Source organism: Leucopleurus acutus, assembly GCF_964270905.1.
Source record: "Leucopleurus acutus genome assembly, chromosome: 10".
In the NCBI taxonomy this organism is placed as follows: Eukaryota; Metazoa; Chordata; class Mammalia; order Artiodactyla; family Delphinidae; genus Leucopleurus; species Leucopleurus acutus.
Window position 1 is genome coordinate 44153290 of NC_139153.1, and position 14700 is coordinate 44167989.

General features: G+C 47.2%; 1 protein-coding gene across 4 annotated transcripts; it reads left to right on the top strand.

Annotated features, from left to right (window-relative positions):
• The first annotated feature begins 1956 nt into the window (after positions 1–1956).
• SLC25A38 (solute carrier family 25 member 38) lies at positions 1957–12763 on the top strand. 4 transcript variants are annotated; one of them, XM_082847962.1, is made up of 7 exons: positions 1957–2153; positions 6889–7010; positions 7617–7701; positions 8408–8587; positions 8822–8990; positions 10742–10908; positions 11999–12250. In XM_082847962.1, exons 1-7 carry the CDS (start codon positions 2085–2087, stop codon positions 12119–12121), a joined length of 915 nt encoding a protein of 304 aa, XP_082704088.1. In that variant the 5' UTR covers positions 1957–2084; the 3' UTR covers positions 12122–12250. The 4 variants fall into 4 exon arrangements, with proteins under 4 accessions (XP_082704088.1, XP_082704091.1, XP_082704090.1 ...); XM_082847963.1 differs by lacking the exon at positions 1957–2153 and adding an exon at positions 5167–6793; XM_082847965.1 differs by lacking the exon at positions 10742–10908 and having other exon boundaries at positions 11999–12763.
• The last annotated feature ends 1937 nt before the right edge of the window (positions 12764–14700 follow it).

Genomic DNA, 14700 nt, shown 5'->3' on the forward strand with positions numbered 1-14700 from the left:
GCAGTCTTTACAGGAACCATGACCATCACCTTCAAGAGGTCTGTTTCCTTGCCTGGGTTCAAGTTAGGAGTAAGCTGGCATGGGGTTATTCCATGTGTTGCGATGGAAGATGAGGGCTCATGTAGCAATCCTGAGTGCAAAGAGGAGTTTCTACTTTTGCTTTTCTCATGGACCAATCTAAACTTGTTAGATGTTCCTTTTTCATCCAAGGACAAGGTGATAAGCTTGAAGATGGGTTATGTGTTCCAACATAAAGATATTCTACATAGGATGATGATGAACTACTTTTGGCTGCCTTTGATTTAGAGAAAGCCAGCCCACATGCCTGTAAATATTTACTTTAGTCCACAAATAATTATTGGGCCCCTACTGAAATGATAATTCCTGGTATTTGATTAGTCTCTTGCGAAACACGCACACATTATTTTGTTCAATCTTCACTATAATCCTGGAAGGTCGGTACCTCCAACTTGACAGATGAAGAAGCTGAGGTGAATACACAGCTAGCAGGTGACAAATGCAAGGGCCCCTGATACCTTGGAGTAGAACCCCAGGACCTCCACTCCGGCAGCCTCATCCTCCCATGGGGTCATCCCTCCCTTTCTCAGGAGACCAGCCCACCAGCCGCTCTCCCCCATTGCTCTCTCCTAGACCACTCACTCTTGGCTCAGTGGTGAGGCTGGAGGCAAAGGTCACTGGCATGGAAGGAAGAAAGGTGTTTCTGTCTTGTGAAGCCCAAAGCAGTGACAGGACCGTCTTCTTTGCCAAAGCTTCTGGTAAGGCCATTAGAATTCCTTGTTCCTCCTGTTTGTGCCCATCCTTGTGACCGGGCACAGAGGGTGACTTTCCACACTGCTGAGGGCACTGCCTACCCTGGGAGACTCTTAAGGTTGTGTGTTTGGGGTTGGAGGGATGCTCTCATGGAGAGGAGCCTCTATAAGTTGTAGGATAGAGGCCATCATAACACACCCATTCACCTCTCTGGGAGGCCAGTGTTGTCCAGTAGAAAAGTAGTTCGAGCCACAGGTGCAATTTTTAAAAATTTTATTGAAGTATAGTTGATTTACAATGTTGTGTTAATTTCTGCTGTACAGCAAAGTGACTCAGTTTTACATACATATGTTCTTTTTCATATTCTTTTCCATTATGCTTTATCACAGGATAACAAGTGTAATCTTGTGTTCTAGTAGTCATATGAAAAAAGCAAAGAGATAAAATTAATTTTAATAATTATTTCACCTAATTCAATACACCCAAAATATCATTTCAACATGTAATAATGTAAAAATTATTCATGAGATTATTTTATCTTATTGTCACGTCTTAGAAATCCAGCGTGTGGATAACTTACAGCACATTTCTGGCACGAAATTTTCAGCGTTTAAAGGGAAATGTGGATCTGCCAAGACAATAAAGTTGTGTTTAATGGAAAAATATTCCACACTGCTTCGGGTTTTAATACAAATTAATTACAATTAAATCAAGTTTAAAATTCTGGTCTTCAGTCACACTAGCCACACTTCACGTGCTCGATAGCCACAGTTGGCTACTGGCTACCGCATTGGGCAGAGCGAGTCTGGACTGTAACTACCTTCAGACGTGGCGCCGAGAAGCATACCACCCTGCAGACGCCTGATGCAGCTCCGGGCGCAGGGAAGCCCCGATCCTGCAGTTCCGGAGGTCTCCACGAGGTGGTACTAAGGAGCACACCCTCGCCAAGCGCGACCCGCGTCCAACCCCGGAAGCTAAATTCCGGTGTTATATCTAGTTCCTCCGGCTTTCTCCAGTCCCGGATGAACCCTGTCTAATACTCTCAAGTCCTGAAGACGGCAACGGGACAGGATGGGCAGGGCAGCAGAGCCTCGCAGTCTGCTGAGCTAGTGAAGAGCGGCGCCTGGAGCCACTCATGTGCGGTGGGCGCGCAGGTGCCGACCCTCGACCAGCGCAGACCGCAGAGAAGCCCCACGGTAGAACGCGTCGCCCGGCTACCGCCATCGCGTCGTCTTCTCTAGGATCGTCAGGGCCGGGCCTGAGCTCCCACCGACGGCACCCCGGGCCCAGTGCAGTCGCAGGCCTCCCTTCCAATGATTCAGAAGTCACGCCCGGCGCTGCTGCAGCCTCAAGATGTCGGAGACAGGGTGGAAACGCTTATGGTAACCTGCGGGGAAGGGAAGGCAGGGGTTCCGGCATTGCCGGCTCGGGGAGGGAAATTCGGAAGGTTGCCGAGGGTCAGCGGCCCTCAGGGAACCTTTTCAGCCTCCGGGATGCGCGCATAACCGGTTGGGGACGTGGCGGCAGAGATGGAGTTTGACTAAGGGATTAAAAGAGGGGAGGAAGGAGAGAAGTTGCAGTCCAATCCTTGGGACAGGCAAGCAAAGGTCTCGCTCGTGTATTGGTAATCTGGGTAGAGGTAGGCGGAATTGCCGGGGCCTTGGCCGGTGTCGGGGGGGAATGTGCCCGCGTGGTCCAGAGCGAGGTGCGAGCGCTACGGGACGTTGCTTTGAGTTGGATGCCTAGAATGACAGGTGGGAGGACACCTGGGTAGATATTTGGACCGTTGCAAAGCCCGGCAATAACGCTAAGCCTGAGGAGCGATCGTTGCTCGAGCGAGGTGGGTCAGGGCTGCACAGCGCCCGCGGGCTGGACCAGGTGGACCCTCCCGGGAACCGGTGCGGTTTGCACTCGCCACGAGGCCACGCCTCTCCCGCGCCTGGATTGGCTGCCATGTTCGCGCCGCGGGGCTGCCATTGGTGGAGGCAGAGGCTGGGCTGGGCCGGCGAGGAAGGTCTGGCTGAGTTGCTGCTAGCGGTGGGTGGAGACGGGGATGCGGCTTCGCTGTAGGCCGGGAGGGACAGTTGGCCGCGGCTACTTTTCTCCCTGAGGTCAAGGACACGGCCCACCTGCAACGGGGGCAGGGCAGGGGTGTGGGGTTTTTTGTTTTGTTTTGTTTTTTATCTTTAACAAAGGTGGAGGCGGGGACCGTTTACATCTTATAACATGTGCTTACATATTTCTTTTTGGGTCCTCCACCTCTGGCCTAGAGATCTCAATTGGATTTAGGATATAGTTTTTTTTAAAGGGGAGTAGGAGTTGCTTGTGGAACCCGTTTGCTAAGTATTCAAGTGCTGCTTATTGCCTTTATGTATCTATGTATCATTGTTTGGTTGTTTTTGCCCTACCCCCCTCAAAAAACAAACAAATAAACAAAAAAGCCAGCTGTATTACTCGTTTTATTTACCTTGAATAAATTTGGGCTGTTTAGGAAAAAAAAAGTCAAGCATGCCTTAAAGGGTATGCCATCCACCATTGACAATATCTTAAAAATGAAAAGTGTAAATTCTATTTTTTTAAAACAATTATGTTACCTGTTTTGTTTTGTTTTTAACTATCAGAGGTTAACCTATACTGCTGTTTTATATTTTGCATCTGTTCTATGCTAATGGACCTGGAAAATTACAAAGTTAAAAAAGTTATGGGCTCTATGCATGTATCCACAAATATTTTTTTAGCCAATAAAATGTTCAAGCAATGTGCTGTAAAAATAAAAACATTAAGAAAATAGTTCCTGCGATGGAGGACAGTGTGTTGGGCTTTGGGGAGCAGTATACAGTAGTTCCATACACACTGTGAGAGCCTCAGAGAGGCAGCTCCAAAGAGAACTGCTTAGAAGCTGTAACTGCCGGCCATTCCTACAGCCTTACTGGAGCAAAGGGCTGGGGGGAGCCAGGGGAGAGTTCCCTGTCCAGGGATGTGGCCTGCAGGGCCCTCTAAGCTTTATCCTGTGGAATTGTGCTCAAGGGAGAGCCATGTGCAGATTTCCTGTTAGATGAAGTGATTCGTTCATTCTTTTTTTTTTTTTTTTAATTTATTTTTGGCTGTGTTGGGGCTTCGTTGCTGTGCTAGGGCTTTCTCTAATTGCGGCGAGCAGGGGCTACTCTTCGTTGTAATGAGCGGGCTTCTCACTGCGGTGGCTTCTCTTGTTGCAGAGCAGGGGCTCTACGCCCGTGGGCTTCAGTAGTTGTGGCGCACGGACTTAGCTGCTCCGTGGCATGTGGGATCTTCCTGGACCAGGGCTCGAACCCGTGTCACCTGCATTGGCAGGCGGATTCTTAACCACTGTGCCTCCAGGGAAGTCCCTGATTCATTCATTCTTGATTGTTGAGCACCTGCTGTGGACCAGGCTCCATGGTCAGTGCTGGAGGAACCACCATGAACAGGACAGTCCAGGCCTCCTCTGTCCTTGACCCTCAGTCATAAGGCAGGTGGGCTCCGGCACCGTGGAAGCACTGAAGAGGAGCACTGAACGCGAGTGTGGGGTTAGGGTAGATCAATGGCAGGGTGTTCACTGGGATGGAGCGCCCTGGAGGAGAGGCACATGGGGGGTGAGAAAGAAAGATGAGTTCAGGTTTAGAAATGTCAACCCGCGGTGCCTGTGGGACATCGGATTAAGTGGATATGGGAGTCTGCAGAAGACAGCTTGCAGGTGTGGACAGAAGGGTGGGAAAGAAGAGGCTCTGCATGTGAAGGCAGAGAGGCCGGGGAAGTGGGAGGAAGATCAGGACAGTGTTAATCCCAGAAGCCGGAGGCAGAGCACATTTCCAGAAGGAGCTGGTGGTGGTCAACAGCCAGACAGCAGAACCCTGCTGAGCTGCCTGGGAAGTGCCCTGGACTGTCACTTAGACTGGGAGGAATGGTGAAGAAAGCATGAACTTTGAGTCTTAGCCAATGGCTTCAAACCCTGTGACTTAGGATACGTTGTCATCCCTGTGAGCTCCAGTTTCATCTGGAAAATGGGTTTGAACATCTAGCTCTTACGAGCATTGTGAGATTTCGAGGTGCTGTATATGGATGCCTCACCCCAGGCTGCTCTGGTAGCGGGGGTTGGCACTGCTGAGGCTGGAGACCCCCAAGGAGATCACTAGGATGGATCAGTGGGGGGCAGGCTCTGGGAGGAATGAGGGGTCATCAGTAGGAGTTGGTCATGAAACAGTAGGTAGACCAGGGAGTCTTATTTGTCTCCCAAATGTCCTGCTGGGACATGAAGGAGAGGCAAGCGTGTGGAGAACCGTGGACAGAGTTTCCATTAGGGGATGTTGAGTTTGAGATGCCTACAGGCCATTCGAGGGGACAGTGGACTCGGGAGAGAGGCTGAAGTGGGCTGGAGGTGTGGGCGTTGCCGGCATGTGTGCGTCGAGCATGGTGTGGTGTGGAGATGAGGGTGCCCTGAGAGGCTGCAGCTACGGGGAGATAAGAGAAACAGCAACATCTGTGGCTGGGGAAAGGAGGCTTAGAAGGGCAGCCAGAAACCACAAAGAGAGGAGCGGTGATCAGCTGTTTCAAATGCACCAGAGAGGCCAAGTAAGAGAAAGCCACAGATGGGAAAGGGGTCCTGGGATATGGCAGGTCCTTGGTGAGGCAGCTTTAGTGGAGGGGCTTTACCTGGATGGCAGACTGGGAAACCTGAAGGGTGACTAGTGAAGAGGGAGTGGAGATGATGTGGCATCAGGCTGGAAATATGGGGGGGGCTTTCGAGCTTGTTCCAGACAAAGGAGAAGATGTCAGTGGAAGTAAGAGGCTGAGTATGCAGGGAAGAGAGGCTCACTGATGCCACAAAGGTTCAGATGAGGCTGAGAAACAAAATTCGTGGGAATATGGGTTAGCAAAAGGAGCAGGACACACATCTGATGAAGCTGTTCCCATCTGGCTTGGTTGTACTAGTGGTCTTACCTTTGATGCTTGGAAGGCTATTTGAACGTGCTTATAAGCTCCAGTATTTATTATCTGAACTTATTAAGTCCTTTTAAGGAATTCCAGTTATAAATTGAGACTTGCTCTTTTGGTGAAACATGGAATAATCTCTCTTCTCTGTGAAACAAATACCACAGATTACAAACATTTTGGTTCCGGGTAGGTAGTTTTTTTGACGTATAACAGGCAACTTCATCTTAATAGCATTTTAGGACTATAGTATGCCATTTATTAAAAAGTAATAGTGCAAATGCCATTTAATGAGAAGAGAGACGATCTTTGGATGGAGTTTGCCAAGTGTCTCCTTTGGAAAAGAGGACATTTGTTTCCTGCTTGGATTTTTAAAAGTGTGTTTTCACAACCATTTGATTGCGTCGCGCTGTGGGGCCTCTGGAGTGCGCTTGGGGGAAACACAGTCAGTCTGCGAGGCAGTCCTGCCCTCCTGGATGCCACCTCTCAATTAGACAGTGTGTGTGACTCTCCTGGCTTAGAGGACAGCCAGCAAACCCAGGAGTGGCTGCTGGCCTTGTGGTGCCCCTGCGATCTGTTTAGGTCCCGGTGAGACAAATGGGTATATGATGGGGAAAGTTTTACATTAAGGAAATGCATGGGTTTTACAGGAAGTGGCACAGACATTTCACATTGTACCTGCTCACTTATGGTTTCACTTCCTTTGTCTTACTCCTGTAAATAGCCTGCAGGCCCTACAACCTAAGGAACCTGAAACCAGCAGTTCAGAGTTAAAACACTGTTCAACTGAGTTTTGCTTTTGTGACGAGAAGGAGTTGGCCTATAACTTACTGTCAAGACAAGTAGGGAGGTGTGGTCAGTGGCATAATTCACAGATGGAAATCACCGTGTTGCTCAGTAGGAGCAAAGTTATCCATAAGTTTTTAATTATCAGTAATTACTAAAGTTGTTATCAGTAAGACCAGAGAGCTACCTCTTGGAGTATACTGTGTTCTCAATAACATTCCAACACTGTTCGTTCCTGGCTATGCTTTTCCCTTCTGTGAAGTCTGACGCTAATACAGGGTGCCACCAGGTGAGTTTCTAAGAGATCCTTACAGAGAACTGACTGGTCCAGGTGTGACGAAGGCTGGGACAAAGCTGCTGGCACACTGTTCTCTTGCCCTGCAGTTGCAGCCCGTGATCAAAGCTTTCCTGTGTGGCTCCATCAGTGGGACCTGCTCTACCCTCCTTTTCCAACCCCTGGATCTCCTCAAAACGCGCCTGCAGACCCTTCAGCCCTCAGCCCATGGGTAAGGCCTGCTGCCCCCTTCCCCCGCCCCCTCCCCGCCTTTTCACTGAAGACCTGGTTTCAGCAACTTCTCTCAGATACTGGCGCATCTTTACTGTGTTCAGTCAACTTCCATTCTGTTGGATGAGCAAAGAGAAACACAGGCCAGGCCGAGCTTTCATGTGTTTTATATATACTCTTAATTAAGTGGGGTCCTTCCCTGAGTAGCTTCCTGGGATCTGCCTTGGTGACGTTTGCATTTTACTGTGCCAGCCTGTAATGTCATAACTGTGCTGCCTGGCACAAGTAGTGGGTGGTTTTCTGGAAATAAGATAGGTATTGAGTGTATCTTATGTGCCCCCTATTGGGCTCAGCCCTGTGGGAAGTGCACAGAGTGTATGTAAAATGAGAAGTTATCCCATTGCTTGCAGTGTGAATGGACAAAGAATCATGCACCTGCCACATCATGAACACATAGGAACTGAGAGTAACTCCAGGGTGCCTTTTAGAGATTCTTAAGTGTTCTAGAAAAGAGTCCATACAGAGAAGTCTGTGAGTGGGGAGTTCTTTCACAGGGATGTGGTCTAAGCGATTTCTCCTTCCTTGCCTCCGTTTTGTCTGCCTTCAGATCCAGACGTGTTGGGATGTTGGCTCTGCTCTTGAATGTGGTTCGCACGGAGAGTCTTTTTGGCCTCTGGAAAGGGATGTCCCCCGTAAGCTGCCTTTTGGGTCTTGTCTTGCACCCCCTCCTTTAATAACTAGCTGTCTCTCATCCACCTCACACCTCCTCTCTTTTAAGGGTACATGAGGTTGGAGGTGGTGGGAGGGCCTTTCTGGCCTTCCTGCCCGTCCCTCTCACTGTCACTGGCTTCCATTTGAGGGCCCTGGGAATAGCACACCTGTGCGTCCTGGGCACGACTTCTTAGTGCAGCATGAAGTCCTAGAGCAGAGGCAGCTGGCGCCCCACCTGTCAACAGACCTTGCCCTCACCCCTCCAGTGCCTCCACACCTGCATTTCTTTGCCTAGACAGCTTTTTCTGGCCTTTGGAACTCACTTTGCTGGAAATGGCAGGGAATTCACACTCACCCCAACCCCGCAGCAGCCCTTAACCAATGAAAGACGAGAGCTGATGTTTAAAACTTCCCTTCCCTCCTCAGGTGGCAGGGTAACCTAGGACACTGATTCCCAGAGTTCCCCAGAGGGATTCCGTTGCCCATGGCAATAACTGAGGAGACGACACACTCTTTGTTGGCTGCCTTCTCTCCCATCTCATTTCCCTACTCTCCCATTGGTGTTCCCTCCACACCTTAAATCGACTCCTTGCATGCGAATCCTGGGTCTTCTTTGGGGAAATCCAGCTCAGACAGGATCTTACATGTTGGTGTTTGATTCCGTTCCTCCCTCCACTTGTTCTGCAGTCCATCGTGAGGTGCGTCCCTGGCATTGGAATCTACTTTGGCACTCTCTACTCTTTGAAGCAGTACTTCCTGCGAGGCCATCCCCCCACCGCCCTGGAGTCAGTCATACTGGGGGTGGGCTCCCGCTCTGTCGCGGGGGTCTGCATGTCACCCATCACTGTGATCAAGACACGGTACGAGGTGAGTGGGCAACCAGAGACACCGGGCTCTTGAGTCAAGTGGCCACTGATGCCACCTCCCGATTTATAACCTAACACAGGGTTGATGTGGTCGGAGAACTCATCTGTGTAGTCAGGCCAAGCACATGCAAACCAGAGCCGCCAGGGCTCCGGTAATGCACCCTGAGGATGGCTTCGTTCAGTGCGCAAACCCAGGGCCACTGTGCCAGCCATTGGTTCTGTGCTTCCTTTGCAGAGCGGGCGGTACGGCTATGAGAGCATCTACGCGGCCCTGAGGAGCATCTGTCACAGCGAGGGGTACCGGGGTCTCTTCAGTGGCCTGACAGCAACACTCCTTCGTGATGCCCCCTTTTCCGGAATCTACTTGATGTTTTACAACCAGACCAAAAACATTGTGCTTCATGGTACGGGTAAAGGAAGGTGTGGTGGGAAGAGATATCCCTTGAGAGATCACATCCTCACCACTTTCTCTGAGATAGGAGACTATTCGTTGTTCTTAGCAGCTCCAGATTCTTATCCTAGTTTTAGAAACCAAGCCATATCTGCATTGTGTCAGGCATGGGACCCGGTGCTGGGATGCAAGGGTGGCCATGAAGACATGGTCCCTGCCCTTTTGAGTTTATAGCTTCCTAAGGCAGACTACTGATAGTATGTAATTCTTGAGTCGGGGAGGGGGTAGGATAAAGCTCATTTTGCATAGGTTTTGCAGCAATGCTTCCCACATTTGCCTGATCTGGGTCCTACCCAAGGCATCCTAAATCAGAAGATTTGGGGTAAGACCTCAGAGACTGTATTTTTCAAGAAGCACTTGTTGTGATTCTTATCAGACAAGTTTGGGAAATCCAATGGGTTAGGATCTAGAAGAAAAATATTTTCACGTCCCTTGCTGTGCTCTTGGCTAACATTGTTTTGAGCCCTCCTTTTGGATGGAGAGAAAGATGCCAAACCCCTAGCATTTTGGCAGGCCCATGCTTCCAGTAAGCTCGTGTTGTCAAGACATGGGCAAAATCGACAGGCAGTAAACATCCACCCAAGCAGAGCCAGGCATTGATAGAAACACATCCTATAAAGTGAACCTGCATTCAGTAAGGTGTCTATGGATAATGTGAGCAAGGAATTGCAACCAAAGTCGTTTAATTGGGAAAGCCAGAATGCCACCCCCATGACAGTGGTGTCAGTTGGAGTACTTTGGGAGATTTGCTGCTTCTCCCCAGGCGCCAGGAGGTGTGACACTACAGGTCACAGCCTTACCTTACAGGAGAAAGTTAAGGCAATAAGGGGGCTTGGATATACATTTTTAACTTCTTCATCCATCCTAAAAATTTTTTTTTAATTTGGTATTTAGAAATCATTTTATGCTTACCAAAAAAGCCACAAGAATAGTACCTATAACTCCACAGCTCATTATTCTCTTTCTATGTGTATAATTGTTTTCCTCAAACCATTTAAGAATAAGTTGCAGACATGATGCCTCTTTACCCTTAAATACATCAGTGTGTACTTCCTAAGAACAAATGCATTCTTGTATAACCATCGATAGTTCTTTCATCTATAGTCTTGATTTCTCCAATTTTCCCAATAATGTATTTTGTAGCAATTTTTATTTTTTATTTTCAAGAGTATAAGCCAGTTATATAACCTCAGTATGGGTTTCCCTGATGTTTCCTTTCAACTAGATTCATTTATATCTTTCTAGCTAGAGGAGCACATAACTGAGGTTGTGTCTTCAGTGCCTTATATCAGGAAGCTCATGACATCCGTTTGATGCACTGTGGGTGATGTTAACTTTTTATCACTATAAAAATAGTGTCTCCACTGAAAACTCAATTGTTTGTTCTTTTGTAATTTCTAAGTATCTCTGTGGGGAGATACTTTGAATCTATATAAATCTATATAACACTTCCTGTCCTTTCATCCATATATTTTAGCATCAGTGAATGACTCTTGCCTTAGTCAATTATGCTGATGGTTGTAAAAAGGTGAACTTTTCCATTATCCTACTTACACTGATTAGTTTAGATTTTGAATTCTTAGCCTTGTTTGAATCCAGACCCTTCTGGCTTTCAGGAAGAATTAGTGGGCAACTTGGCATGGATATTTATCTGATGAATGTGGGATTTATTTATAACTGAATGTTGCCTTTGTCCTGTTTCAGACCAATTGGATACAGTCCTTGTTCCCGTTGTAAATTTCAGTTGTGGGATATTTGCTGGGATTCTGGCCTCACTGGTAACTCAACCTGCAGATGTTATCAAAACTCACATGCAGCTCTCCCCAATGAAATTTCGGTGGATTGGCCAGGCAGTGACACTCATTTTCAAAGTAAGGCTTTAGAATAAATATTGGTTCATATTGTGGTTAAGGCTTTCTCTCTCAGGCAGTAGCTCTTATCCTTTACATGGTAGAAACACCTGGGAAGCTTTTAAAACAATCCCGATTCCCAGCTTATAACCTGGGCTTATCATATTAGAATCTCTGGGGGAGATGAAACCCTGGCATCAGTATTTTAAGTTCCCTGGTGATTCCAATGTGTTGCCAAGGTTGAGAATCACTGCTAAAAATCTATGGTTGTGGGATTTTTTGTTGTTGTTGTTGTTTTGGTTTTGTTTGTTTAGGGAGGGAGCCTGACATTAGGACAACATGTGATATTTGTTAAATATGCATATTGTTGGGCTCTACCCCAGACCTACCTAGTCAGGAGATCTGGGAGGACTCCTTAACCTAATCAAGGATCTAGGAGAAAATGTAGTCAGAAAAAAATCACAAGCACATTGTTTTGTTTCCAGGAGTTTGCACTAATGCAAATGGACAGATAGTATTGAAGATAAAAAGTACAGTAATTGTAAAGTACACTAAAATGCTATTTAAAAGCCACTGAGTAAGCCCTTTGGAAACGTACTGTTTTCAGATATTCTTTTTGAAAGTAAATTTGTCACCTAGATCTTTAGATGTTTCTGTACTACTCAATTTTTGTATGTAGCACAGGAAACATGTAAGCATCTGCAGCAACTATCTGCCTTATCCTAGATACAAGCAAGTATTTGTGAATCGGATCATATTCATCACACTGCTTAGGTTGCCTGCTTTCTTATTCTTTATACCTAAAATCATGAAGTTTGAAAATAGAGTCTTCAGTATATGTGAAAATGGTAAGATTTTCAGCTAAGAAATAAATTCCCCTGGATGGAGCAAGCCTAAAAAAAGATAAAGCTTAGCAACTACTCCAAAAAATTTTTTTTTTAGTTTATTGCCTCCTTGGACCCAGTATTCATAGTTTTAACATTATTTATAAAAGCCTAAAAAGTAAGACTTAACAATGGGGTAATGCAGAGAGAGATCCTCACTCTCGTGCCAGGTATATAAGTGTATTGCTGCTTTAGTCCCAGAGTTTTGGCCTCCATTTTCCTCCTAGGATTATGGGCTGCGTGGCTTCTTCCAAGGCGGTGTCCCCCGGGCCCTCCGCAGAACTCTGATGGCAGCCATGGCGTGGACAGTCTACGAAGAGATGATGGCCAAGATGGGCTTGCAGTCCTGACCGAGCCAGGACCAGGCAGAGATGGGATCTGTCGCCCTGCCTGTTTTCTGCCAAGGACCTCTTCAACTCACTACCCTGGAGTCGGACAAAGTCCTATCTGGAGAGGCAGGCAAACACGTCACCTTCAGTTACCCAGCTCAAGAAGAGAATAGGTGGGTCCGACTCAAGCCTTCCAGACCTCCCAGAAGAGGAGTCACGGACATGGACATCATATTGGGGAGTTAGGAGAAGGGTTTGCATACCCTGCAAGGCTACTTGAAAAGGCATTTCCAGAGAGTGCTCTGTTCGGTGTCTCTGCTCAGCCACCCACTACACCACAGTGCCTCTTTGGATCTGCTCTTGGGCAGTGCAGCGCCAGGGATGCTGTGGGCCGCCTGCAGTGGCGGAGGAGTTCCAGCAGCGAGGCTGGATCTGCTGAGAGAGGAGTCACTGTCACCAGGCTGAAGACTGCCTCTGAGGTGATGAAGAACAGATGTCACGACTTCATTGGTTCCTCATTGACTTCTCAGAGGCTCCGGAGAAGGGGAGCAGTGGCTTCCTAGCCCTTAAGTGTCCAAATAATATTGTTTGATCTTGGCTCCTGCACTGTTTCAACTCCAGGTTACTCTGGCTTTTTTCTGCAGCTAAAGTTGGATAAATAAAGTGAAGCACTTTATCATTGAAAAACCTCAAGTGCCACGACTCCGCTCTAAAATAACAAAATAGTCTAAGGTGGCTGACTCTTGATCTGTATAGGTCCTCAAACCTAAAATTTTTAAAAATAGCTTTATTTTATATATCATACAATTCATCCATTCCAAGTAGACAATTCTGTGATTTTTTTAGTAACTTTACTGACTGGTGCAGCCATCACCATAAATCAGTTTCAGAACACAGTCACCCCCCCCCGCCCCCAATAAGATCTCTTATTTACAATTAACCCTCGTTCCCAGCCCCAGCACAGCCCAGGCAGCCACTGAACTGCTTTCTGTCTATAAATTTGCCTTTTCTGTGCACTTCCTACATAGTCATACACTATGTAGTCTGTTGTATCTGGCTTCTTTCAATTAGCATAACGTTTTGGAGGTTCATCCATGATGTGGCATGTTCAACACTTTATCCTTTTTTTATGGCCAAATAATATTCTATTGTGTGCCTATTTATCCATTCACCAGTTGATGAATGTGTGAATTGTTAGCACTTTTTGGCACTTACGAATATTGTCACTATGAACATTCACGTATGAATCATTTGTGTGGACATACATTTTCATTTCCCTTGTGTACATGCCTAGGAGTGGAATTACTGGATCATGTGGTAACTATGTTTAACCATTTGAGAAACTACCAGACTGTTTCCAAAGTGGCAGCACCATTTAACATCACCACCAGAAGTTTATGAGGGTTCTGATTTCTGCACACCCTCCTCAACACTTGTTATTGTCTGTTTTATTTATTGTAGCCATTCTAGTGGGTTCTATCAACTTTTAAGCTTAGGAAGGGGCTGTTGTTTTATCCAAACAGCAGAAGGGGGAAGTTTGATCTCCTGGTTAAGAACATGGGCTGTGATTCAGGCGGCCCAGGTTAAAAGGCTGGCTCTCCACCTACTTAGACACATTTGAAGTTGTCCCCAGGGGATGGGGATAGTAATATTTCCTACCTCCCAGGGTGGTGGCAAGGGTTAATTGAGCATATGTTTCTGGTGCATTACATTAGTTTCCTAGGGCTGCCACAGCAAACCACCACAAATCGGGTGGCTTGTAACAAATTTATTCTCTCAGTTCGGAGCCTACAAGTCTGAAATCAAGATGTCTGCAGGGCCATACTCTCTGAAGGCCCTAGGGGAAGATGGTTCCTTGTCTCTTCCAGTTAATCCCATGATGGCTGGCAGTTCTTGGTGTTCATCAATCCAATCTCTGTCTCTGTCTTCACAATGCTTTCTCCCTCGTGTGTCTCTCTGTCCAAATTTGCATCTATTTTTAAGGGCACCAGTCATTGGATCAGGGCCCACCCTACTCCAGAATGACATCTTGATTACATTGCAAAGACCGTATTTCCAAATATGGTCATGTTCGTAGGAACTGGGGGTTAGGACTCCAACATATCTTTTTGGGGGACACAAGTCAATTCATACATATTAAGTTTAATGATTTATAAGTTTAAGTTTTAGGTTAGAATGCCGTATTCCAAATTATAATATGGAGAGGAGTATGGGAGAAGACAAACTAGGATCCTAATCTCCTAGTGGTACCCAAGCCACCAGTGCTTGGTGACCTATGTGTGTGAGGCTGTGTGCTGGGGAAAGCAGGGGAGCACCTAGGGCTGGAAATGGTGTGCTTGGGGCAGCAATGCAGGGCAGGCAGCTTAACACAGATGATGGATGGAGTGCCTGCCGCCTAAGGACTTAGCCTCTGAGGCAGGATGTTCAGGTTTCTTGGCCTCTTCAGTCTCCCTGACCCTCATCTTGGGCTCTGGGAGCCTAATGCCAGTGGGGCCCGGCCAGGGGCTGCTGGGAGTGGAGGGCCAGAGATAAGCCCCAGAGGTGCAGGCTTCATCCCAGTGCAGATTTGCCCGCCTTATACACAGCCGGTGAATTTCAGC

Excerpts from the sequence above, each read along its gene's own strand:
- SLC25A38 (XM_082847962.1), top strand. The coding sequence starts at position 2,085 with ATGATTCAGAAGTCACGCCCGGCGCTGCTGCAGCCTCAAGATGTCGGA. Across the intron at positions 7,702-8,407 it reads TCTGGAAAGGGATGTCCCCC|TCCATCGTGAGGTGCGTCCC; the intron begins GTAAGCTGCCTT and ends CTTGTTCTGCAG. Across the intron at positions 10,909-11,998 it reads CAGTGACACTCATTTTCAAA|GATTATGGGCTGCGTGGCTT; the intron begins GTAAGGCTTTAG and ends TTTTCCTCCTAG.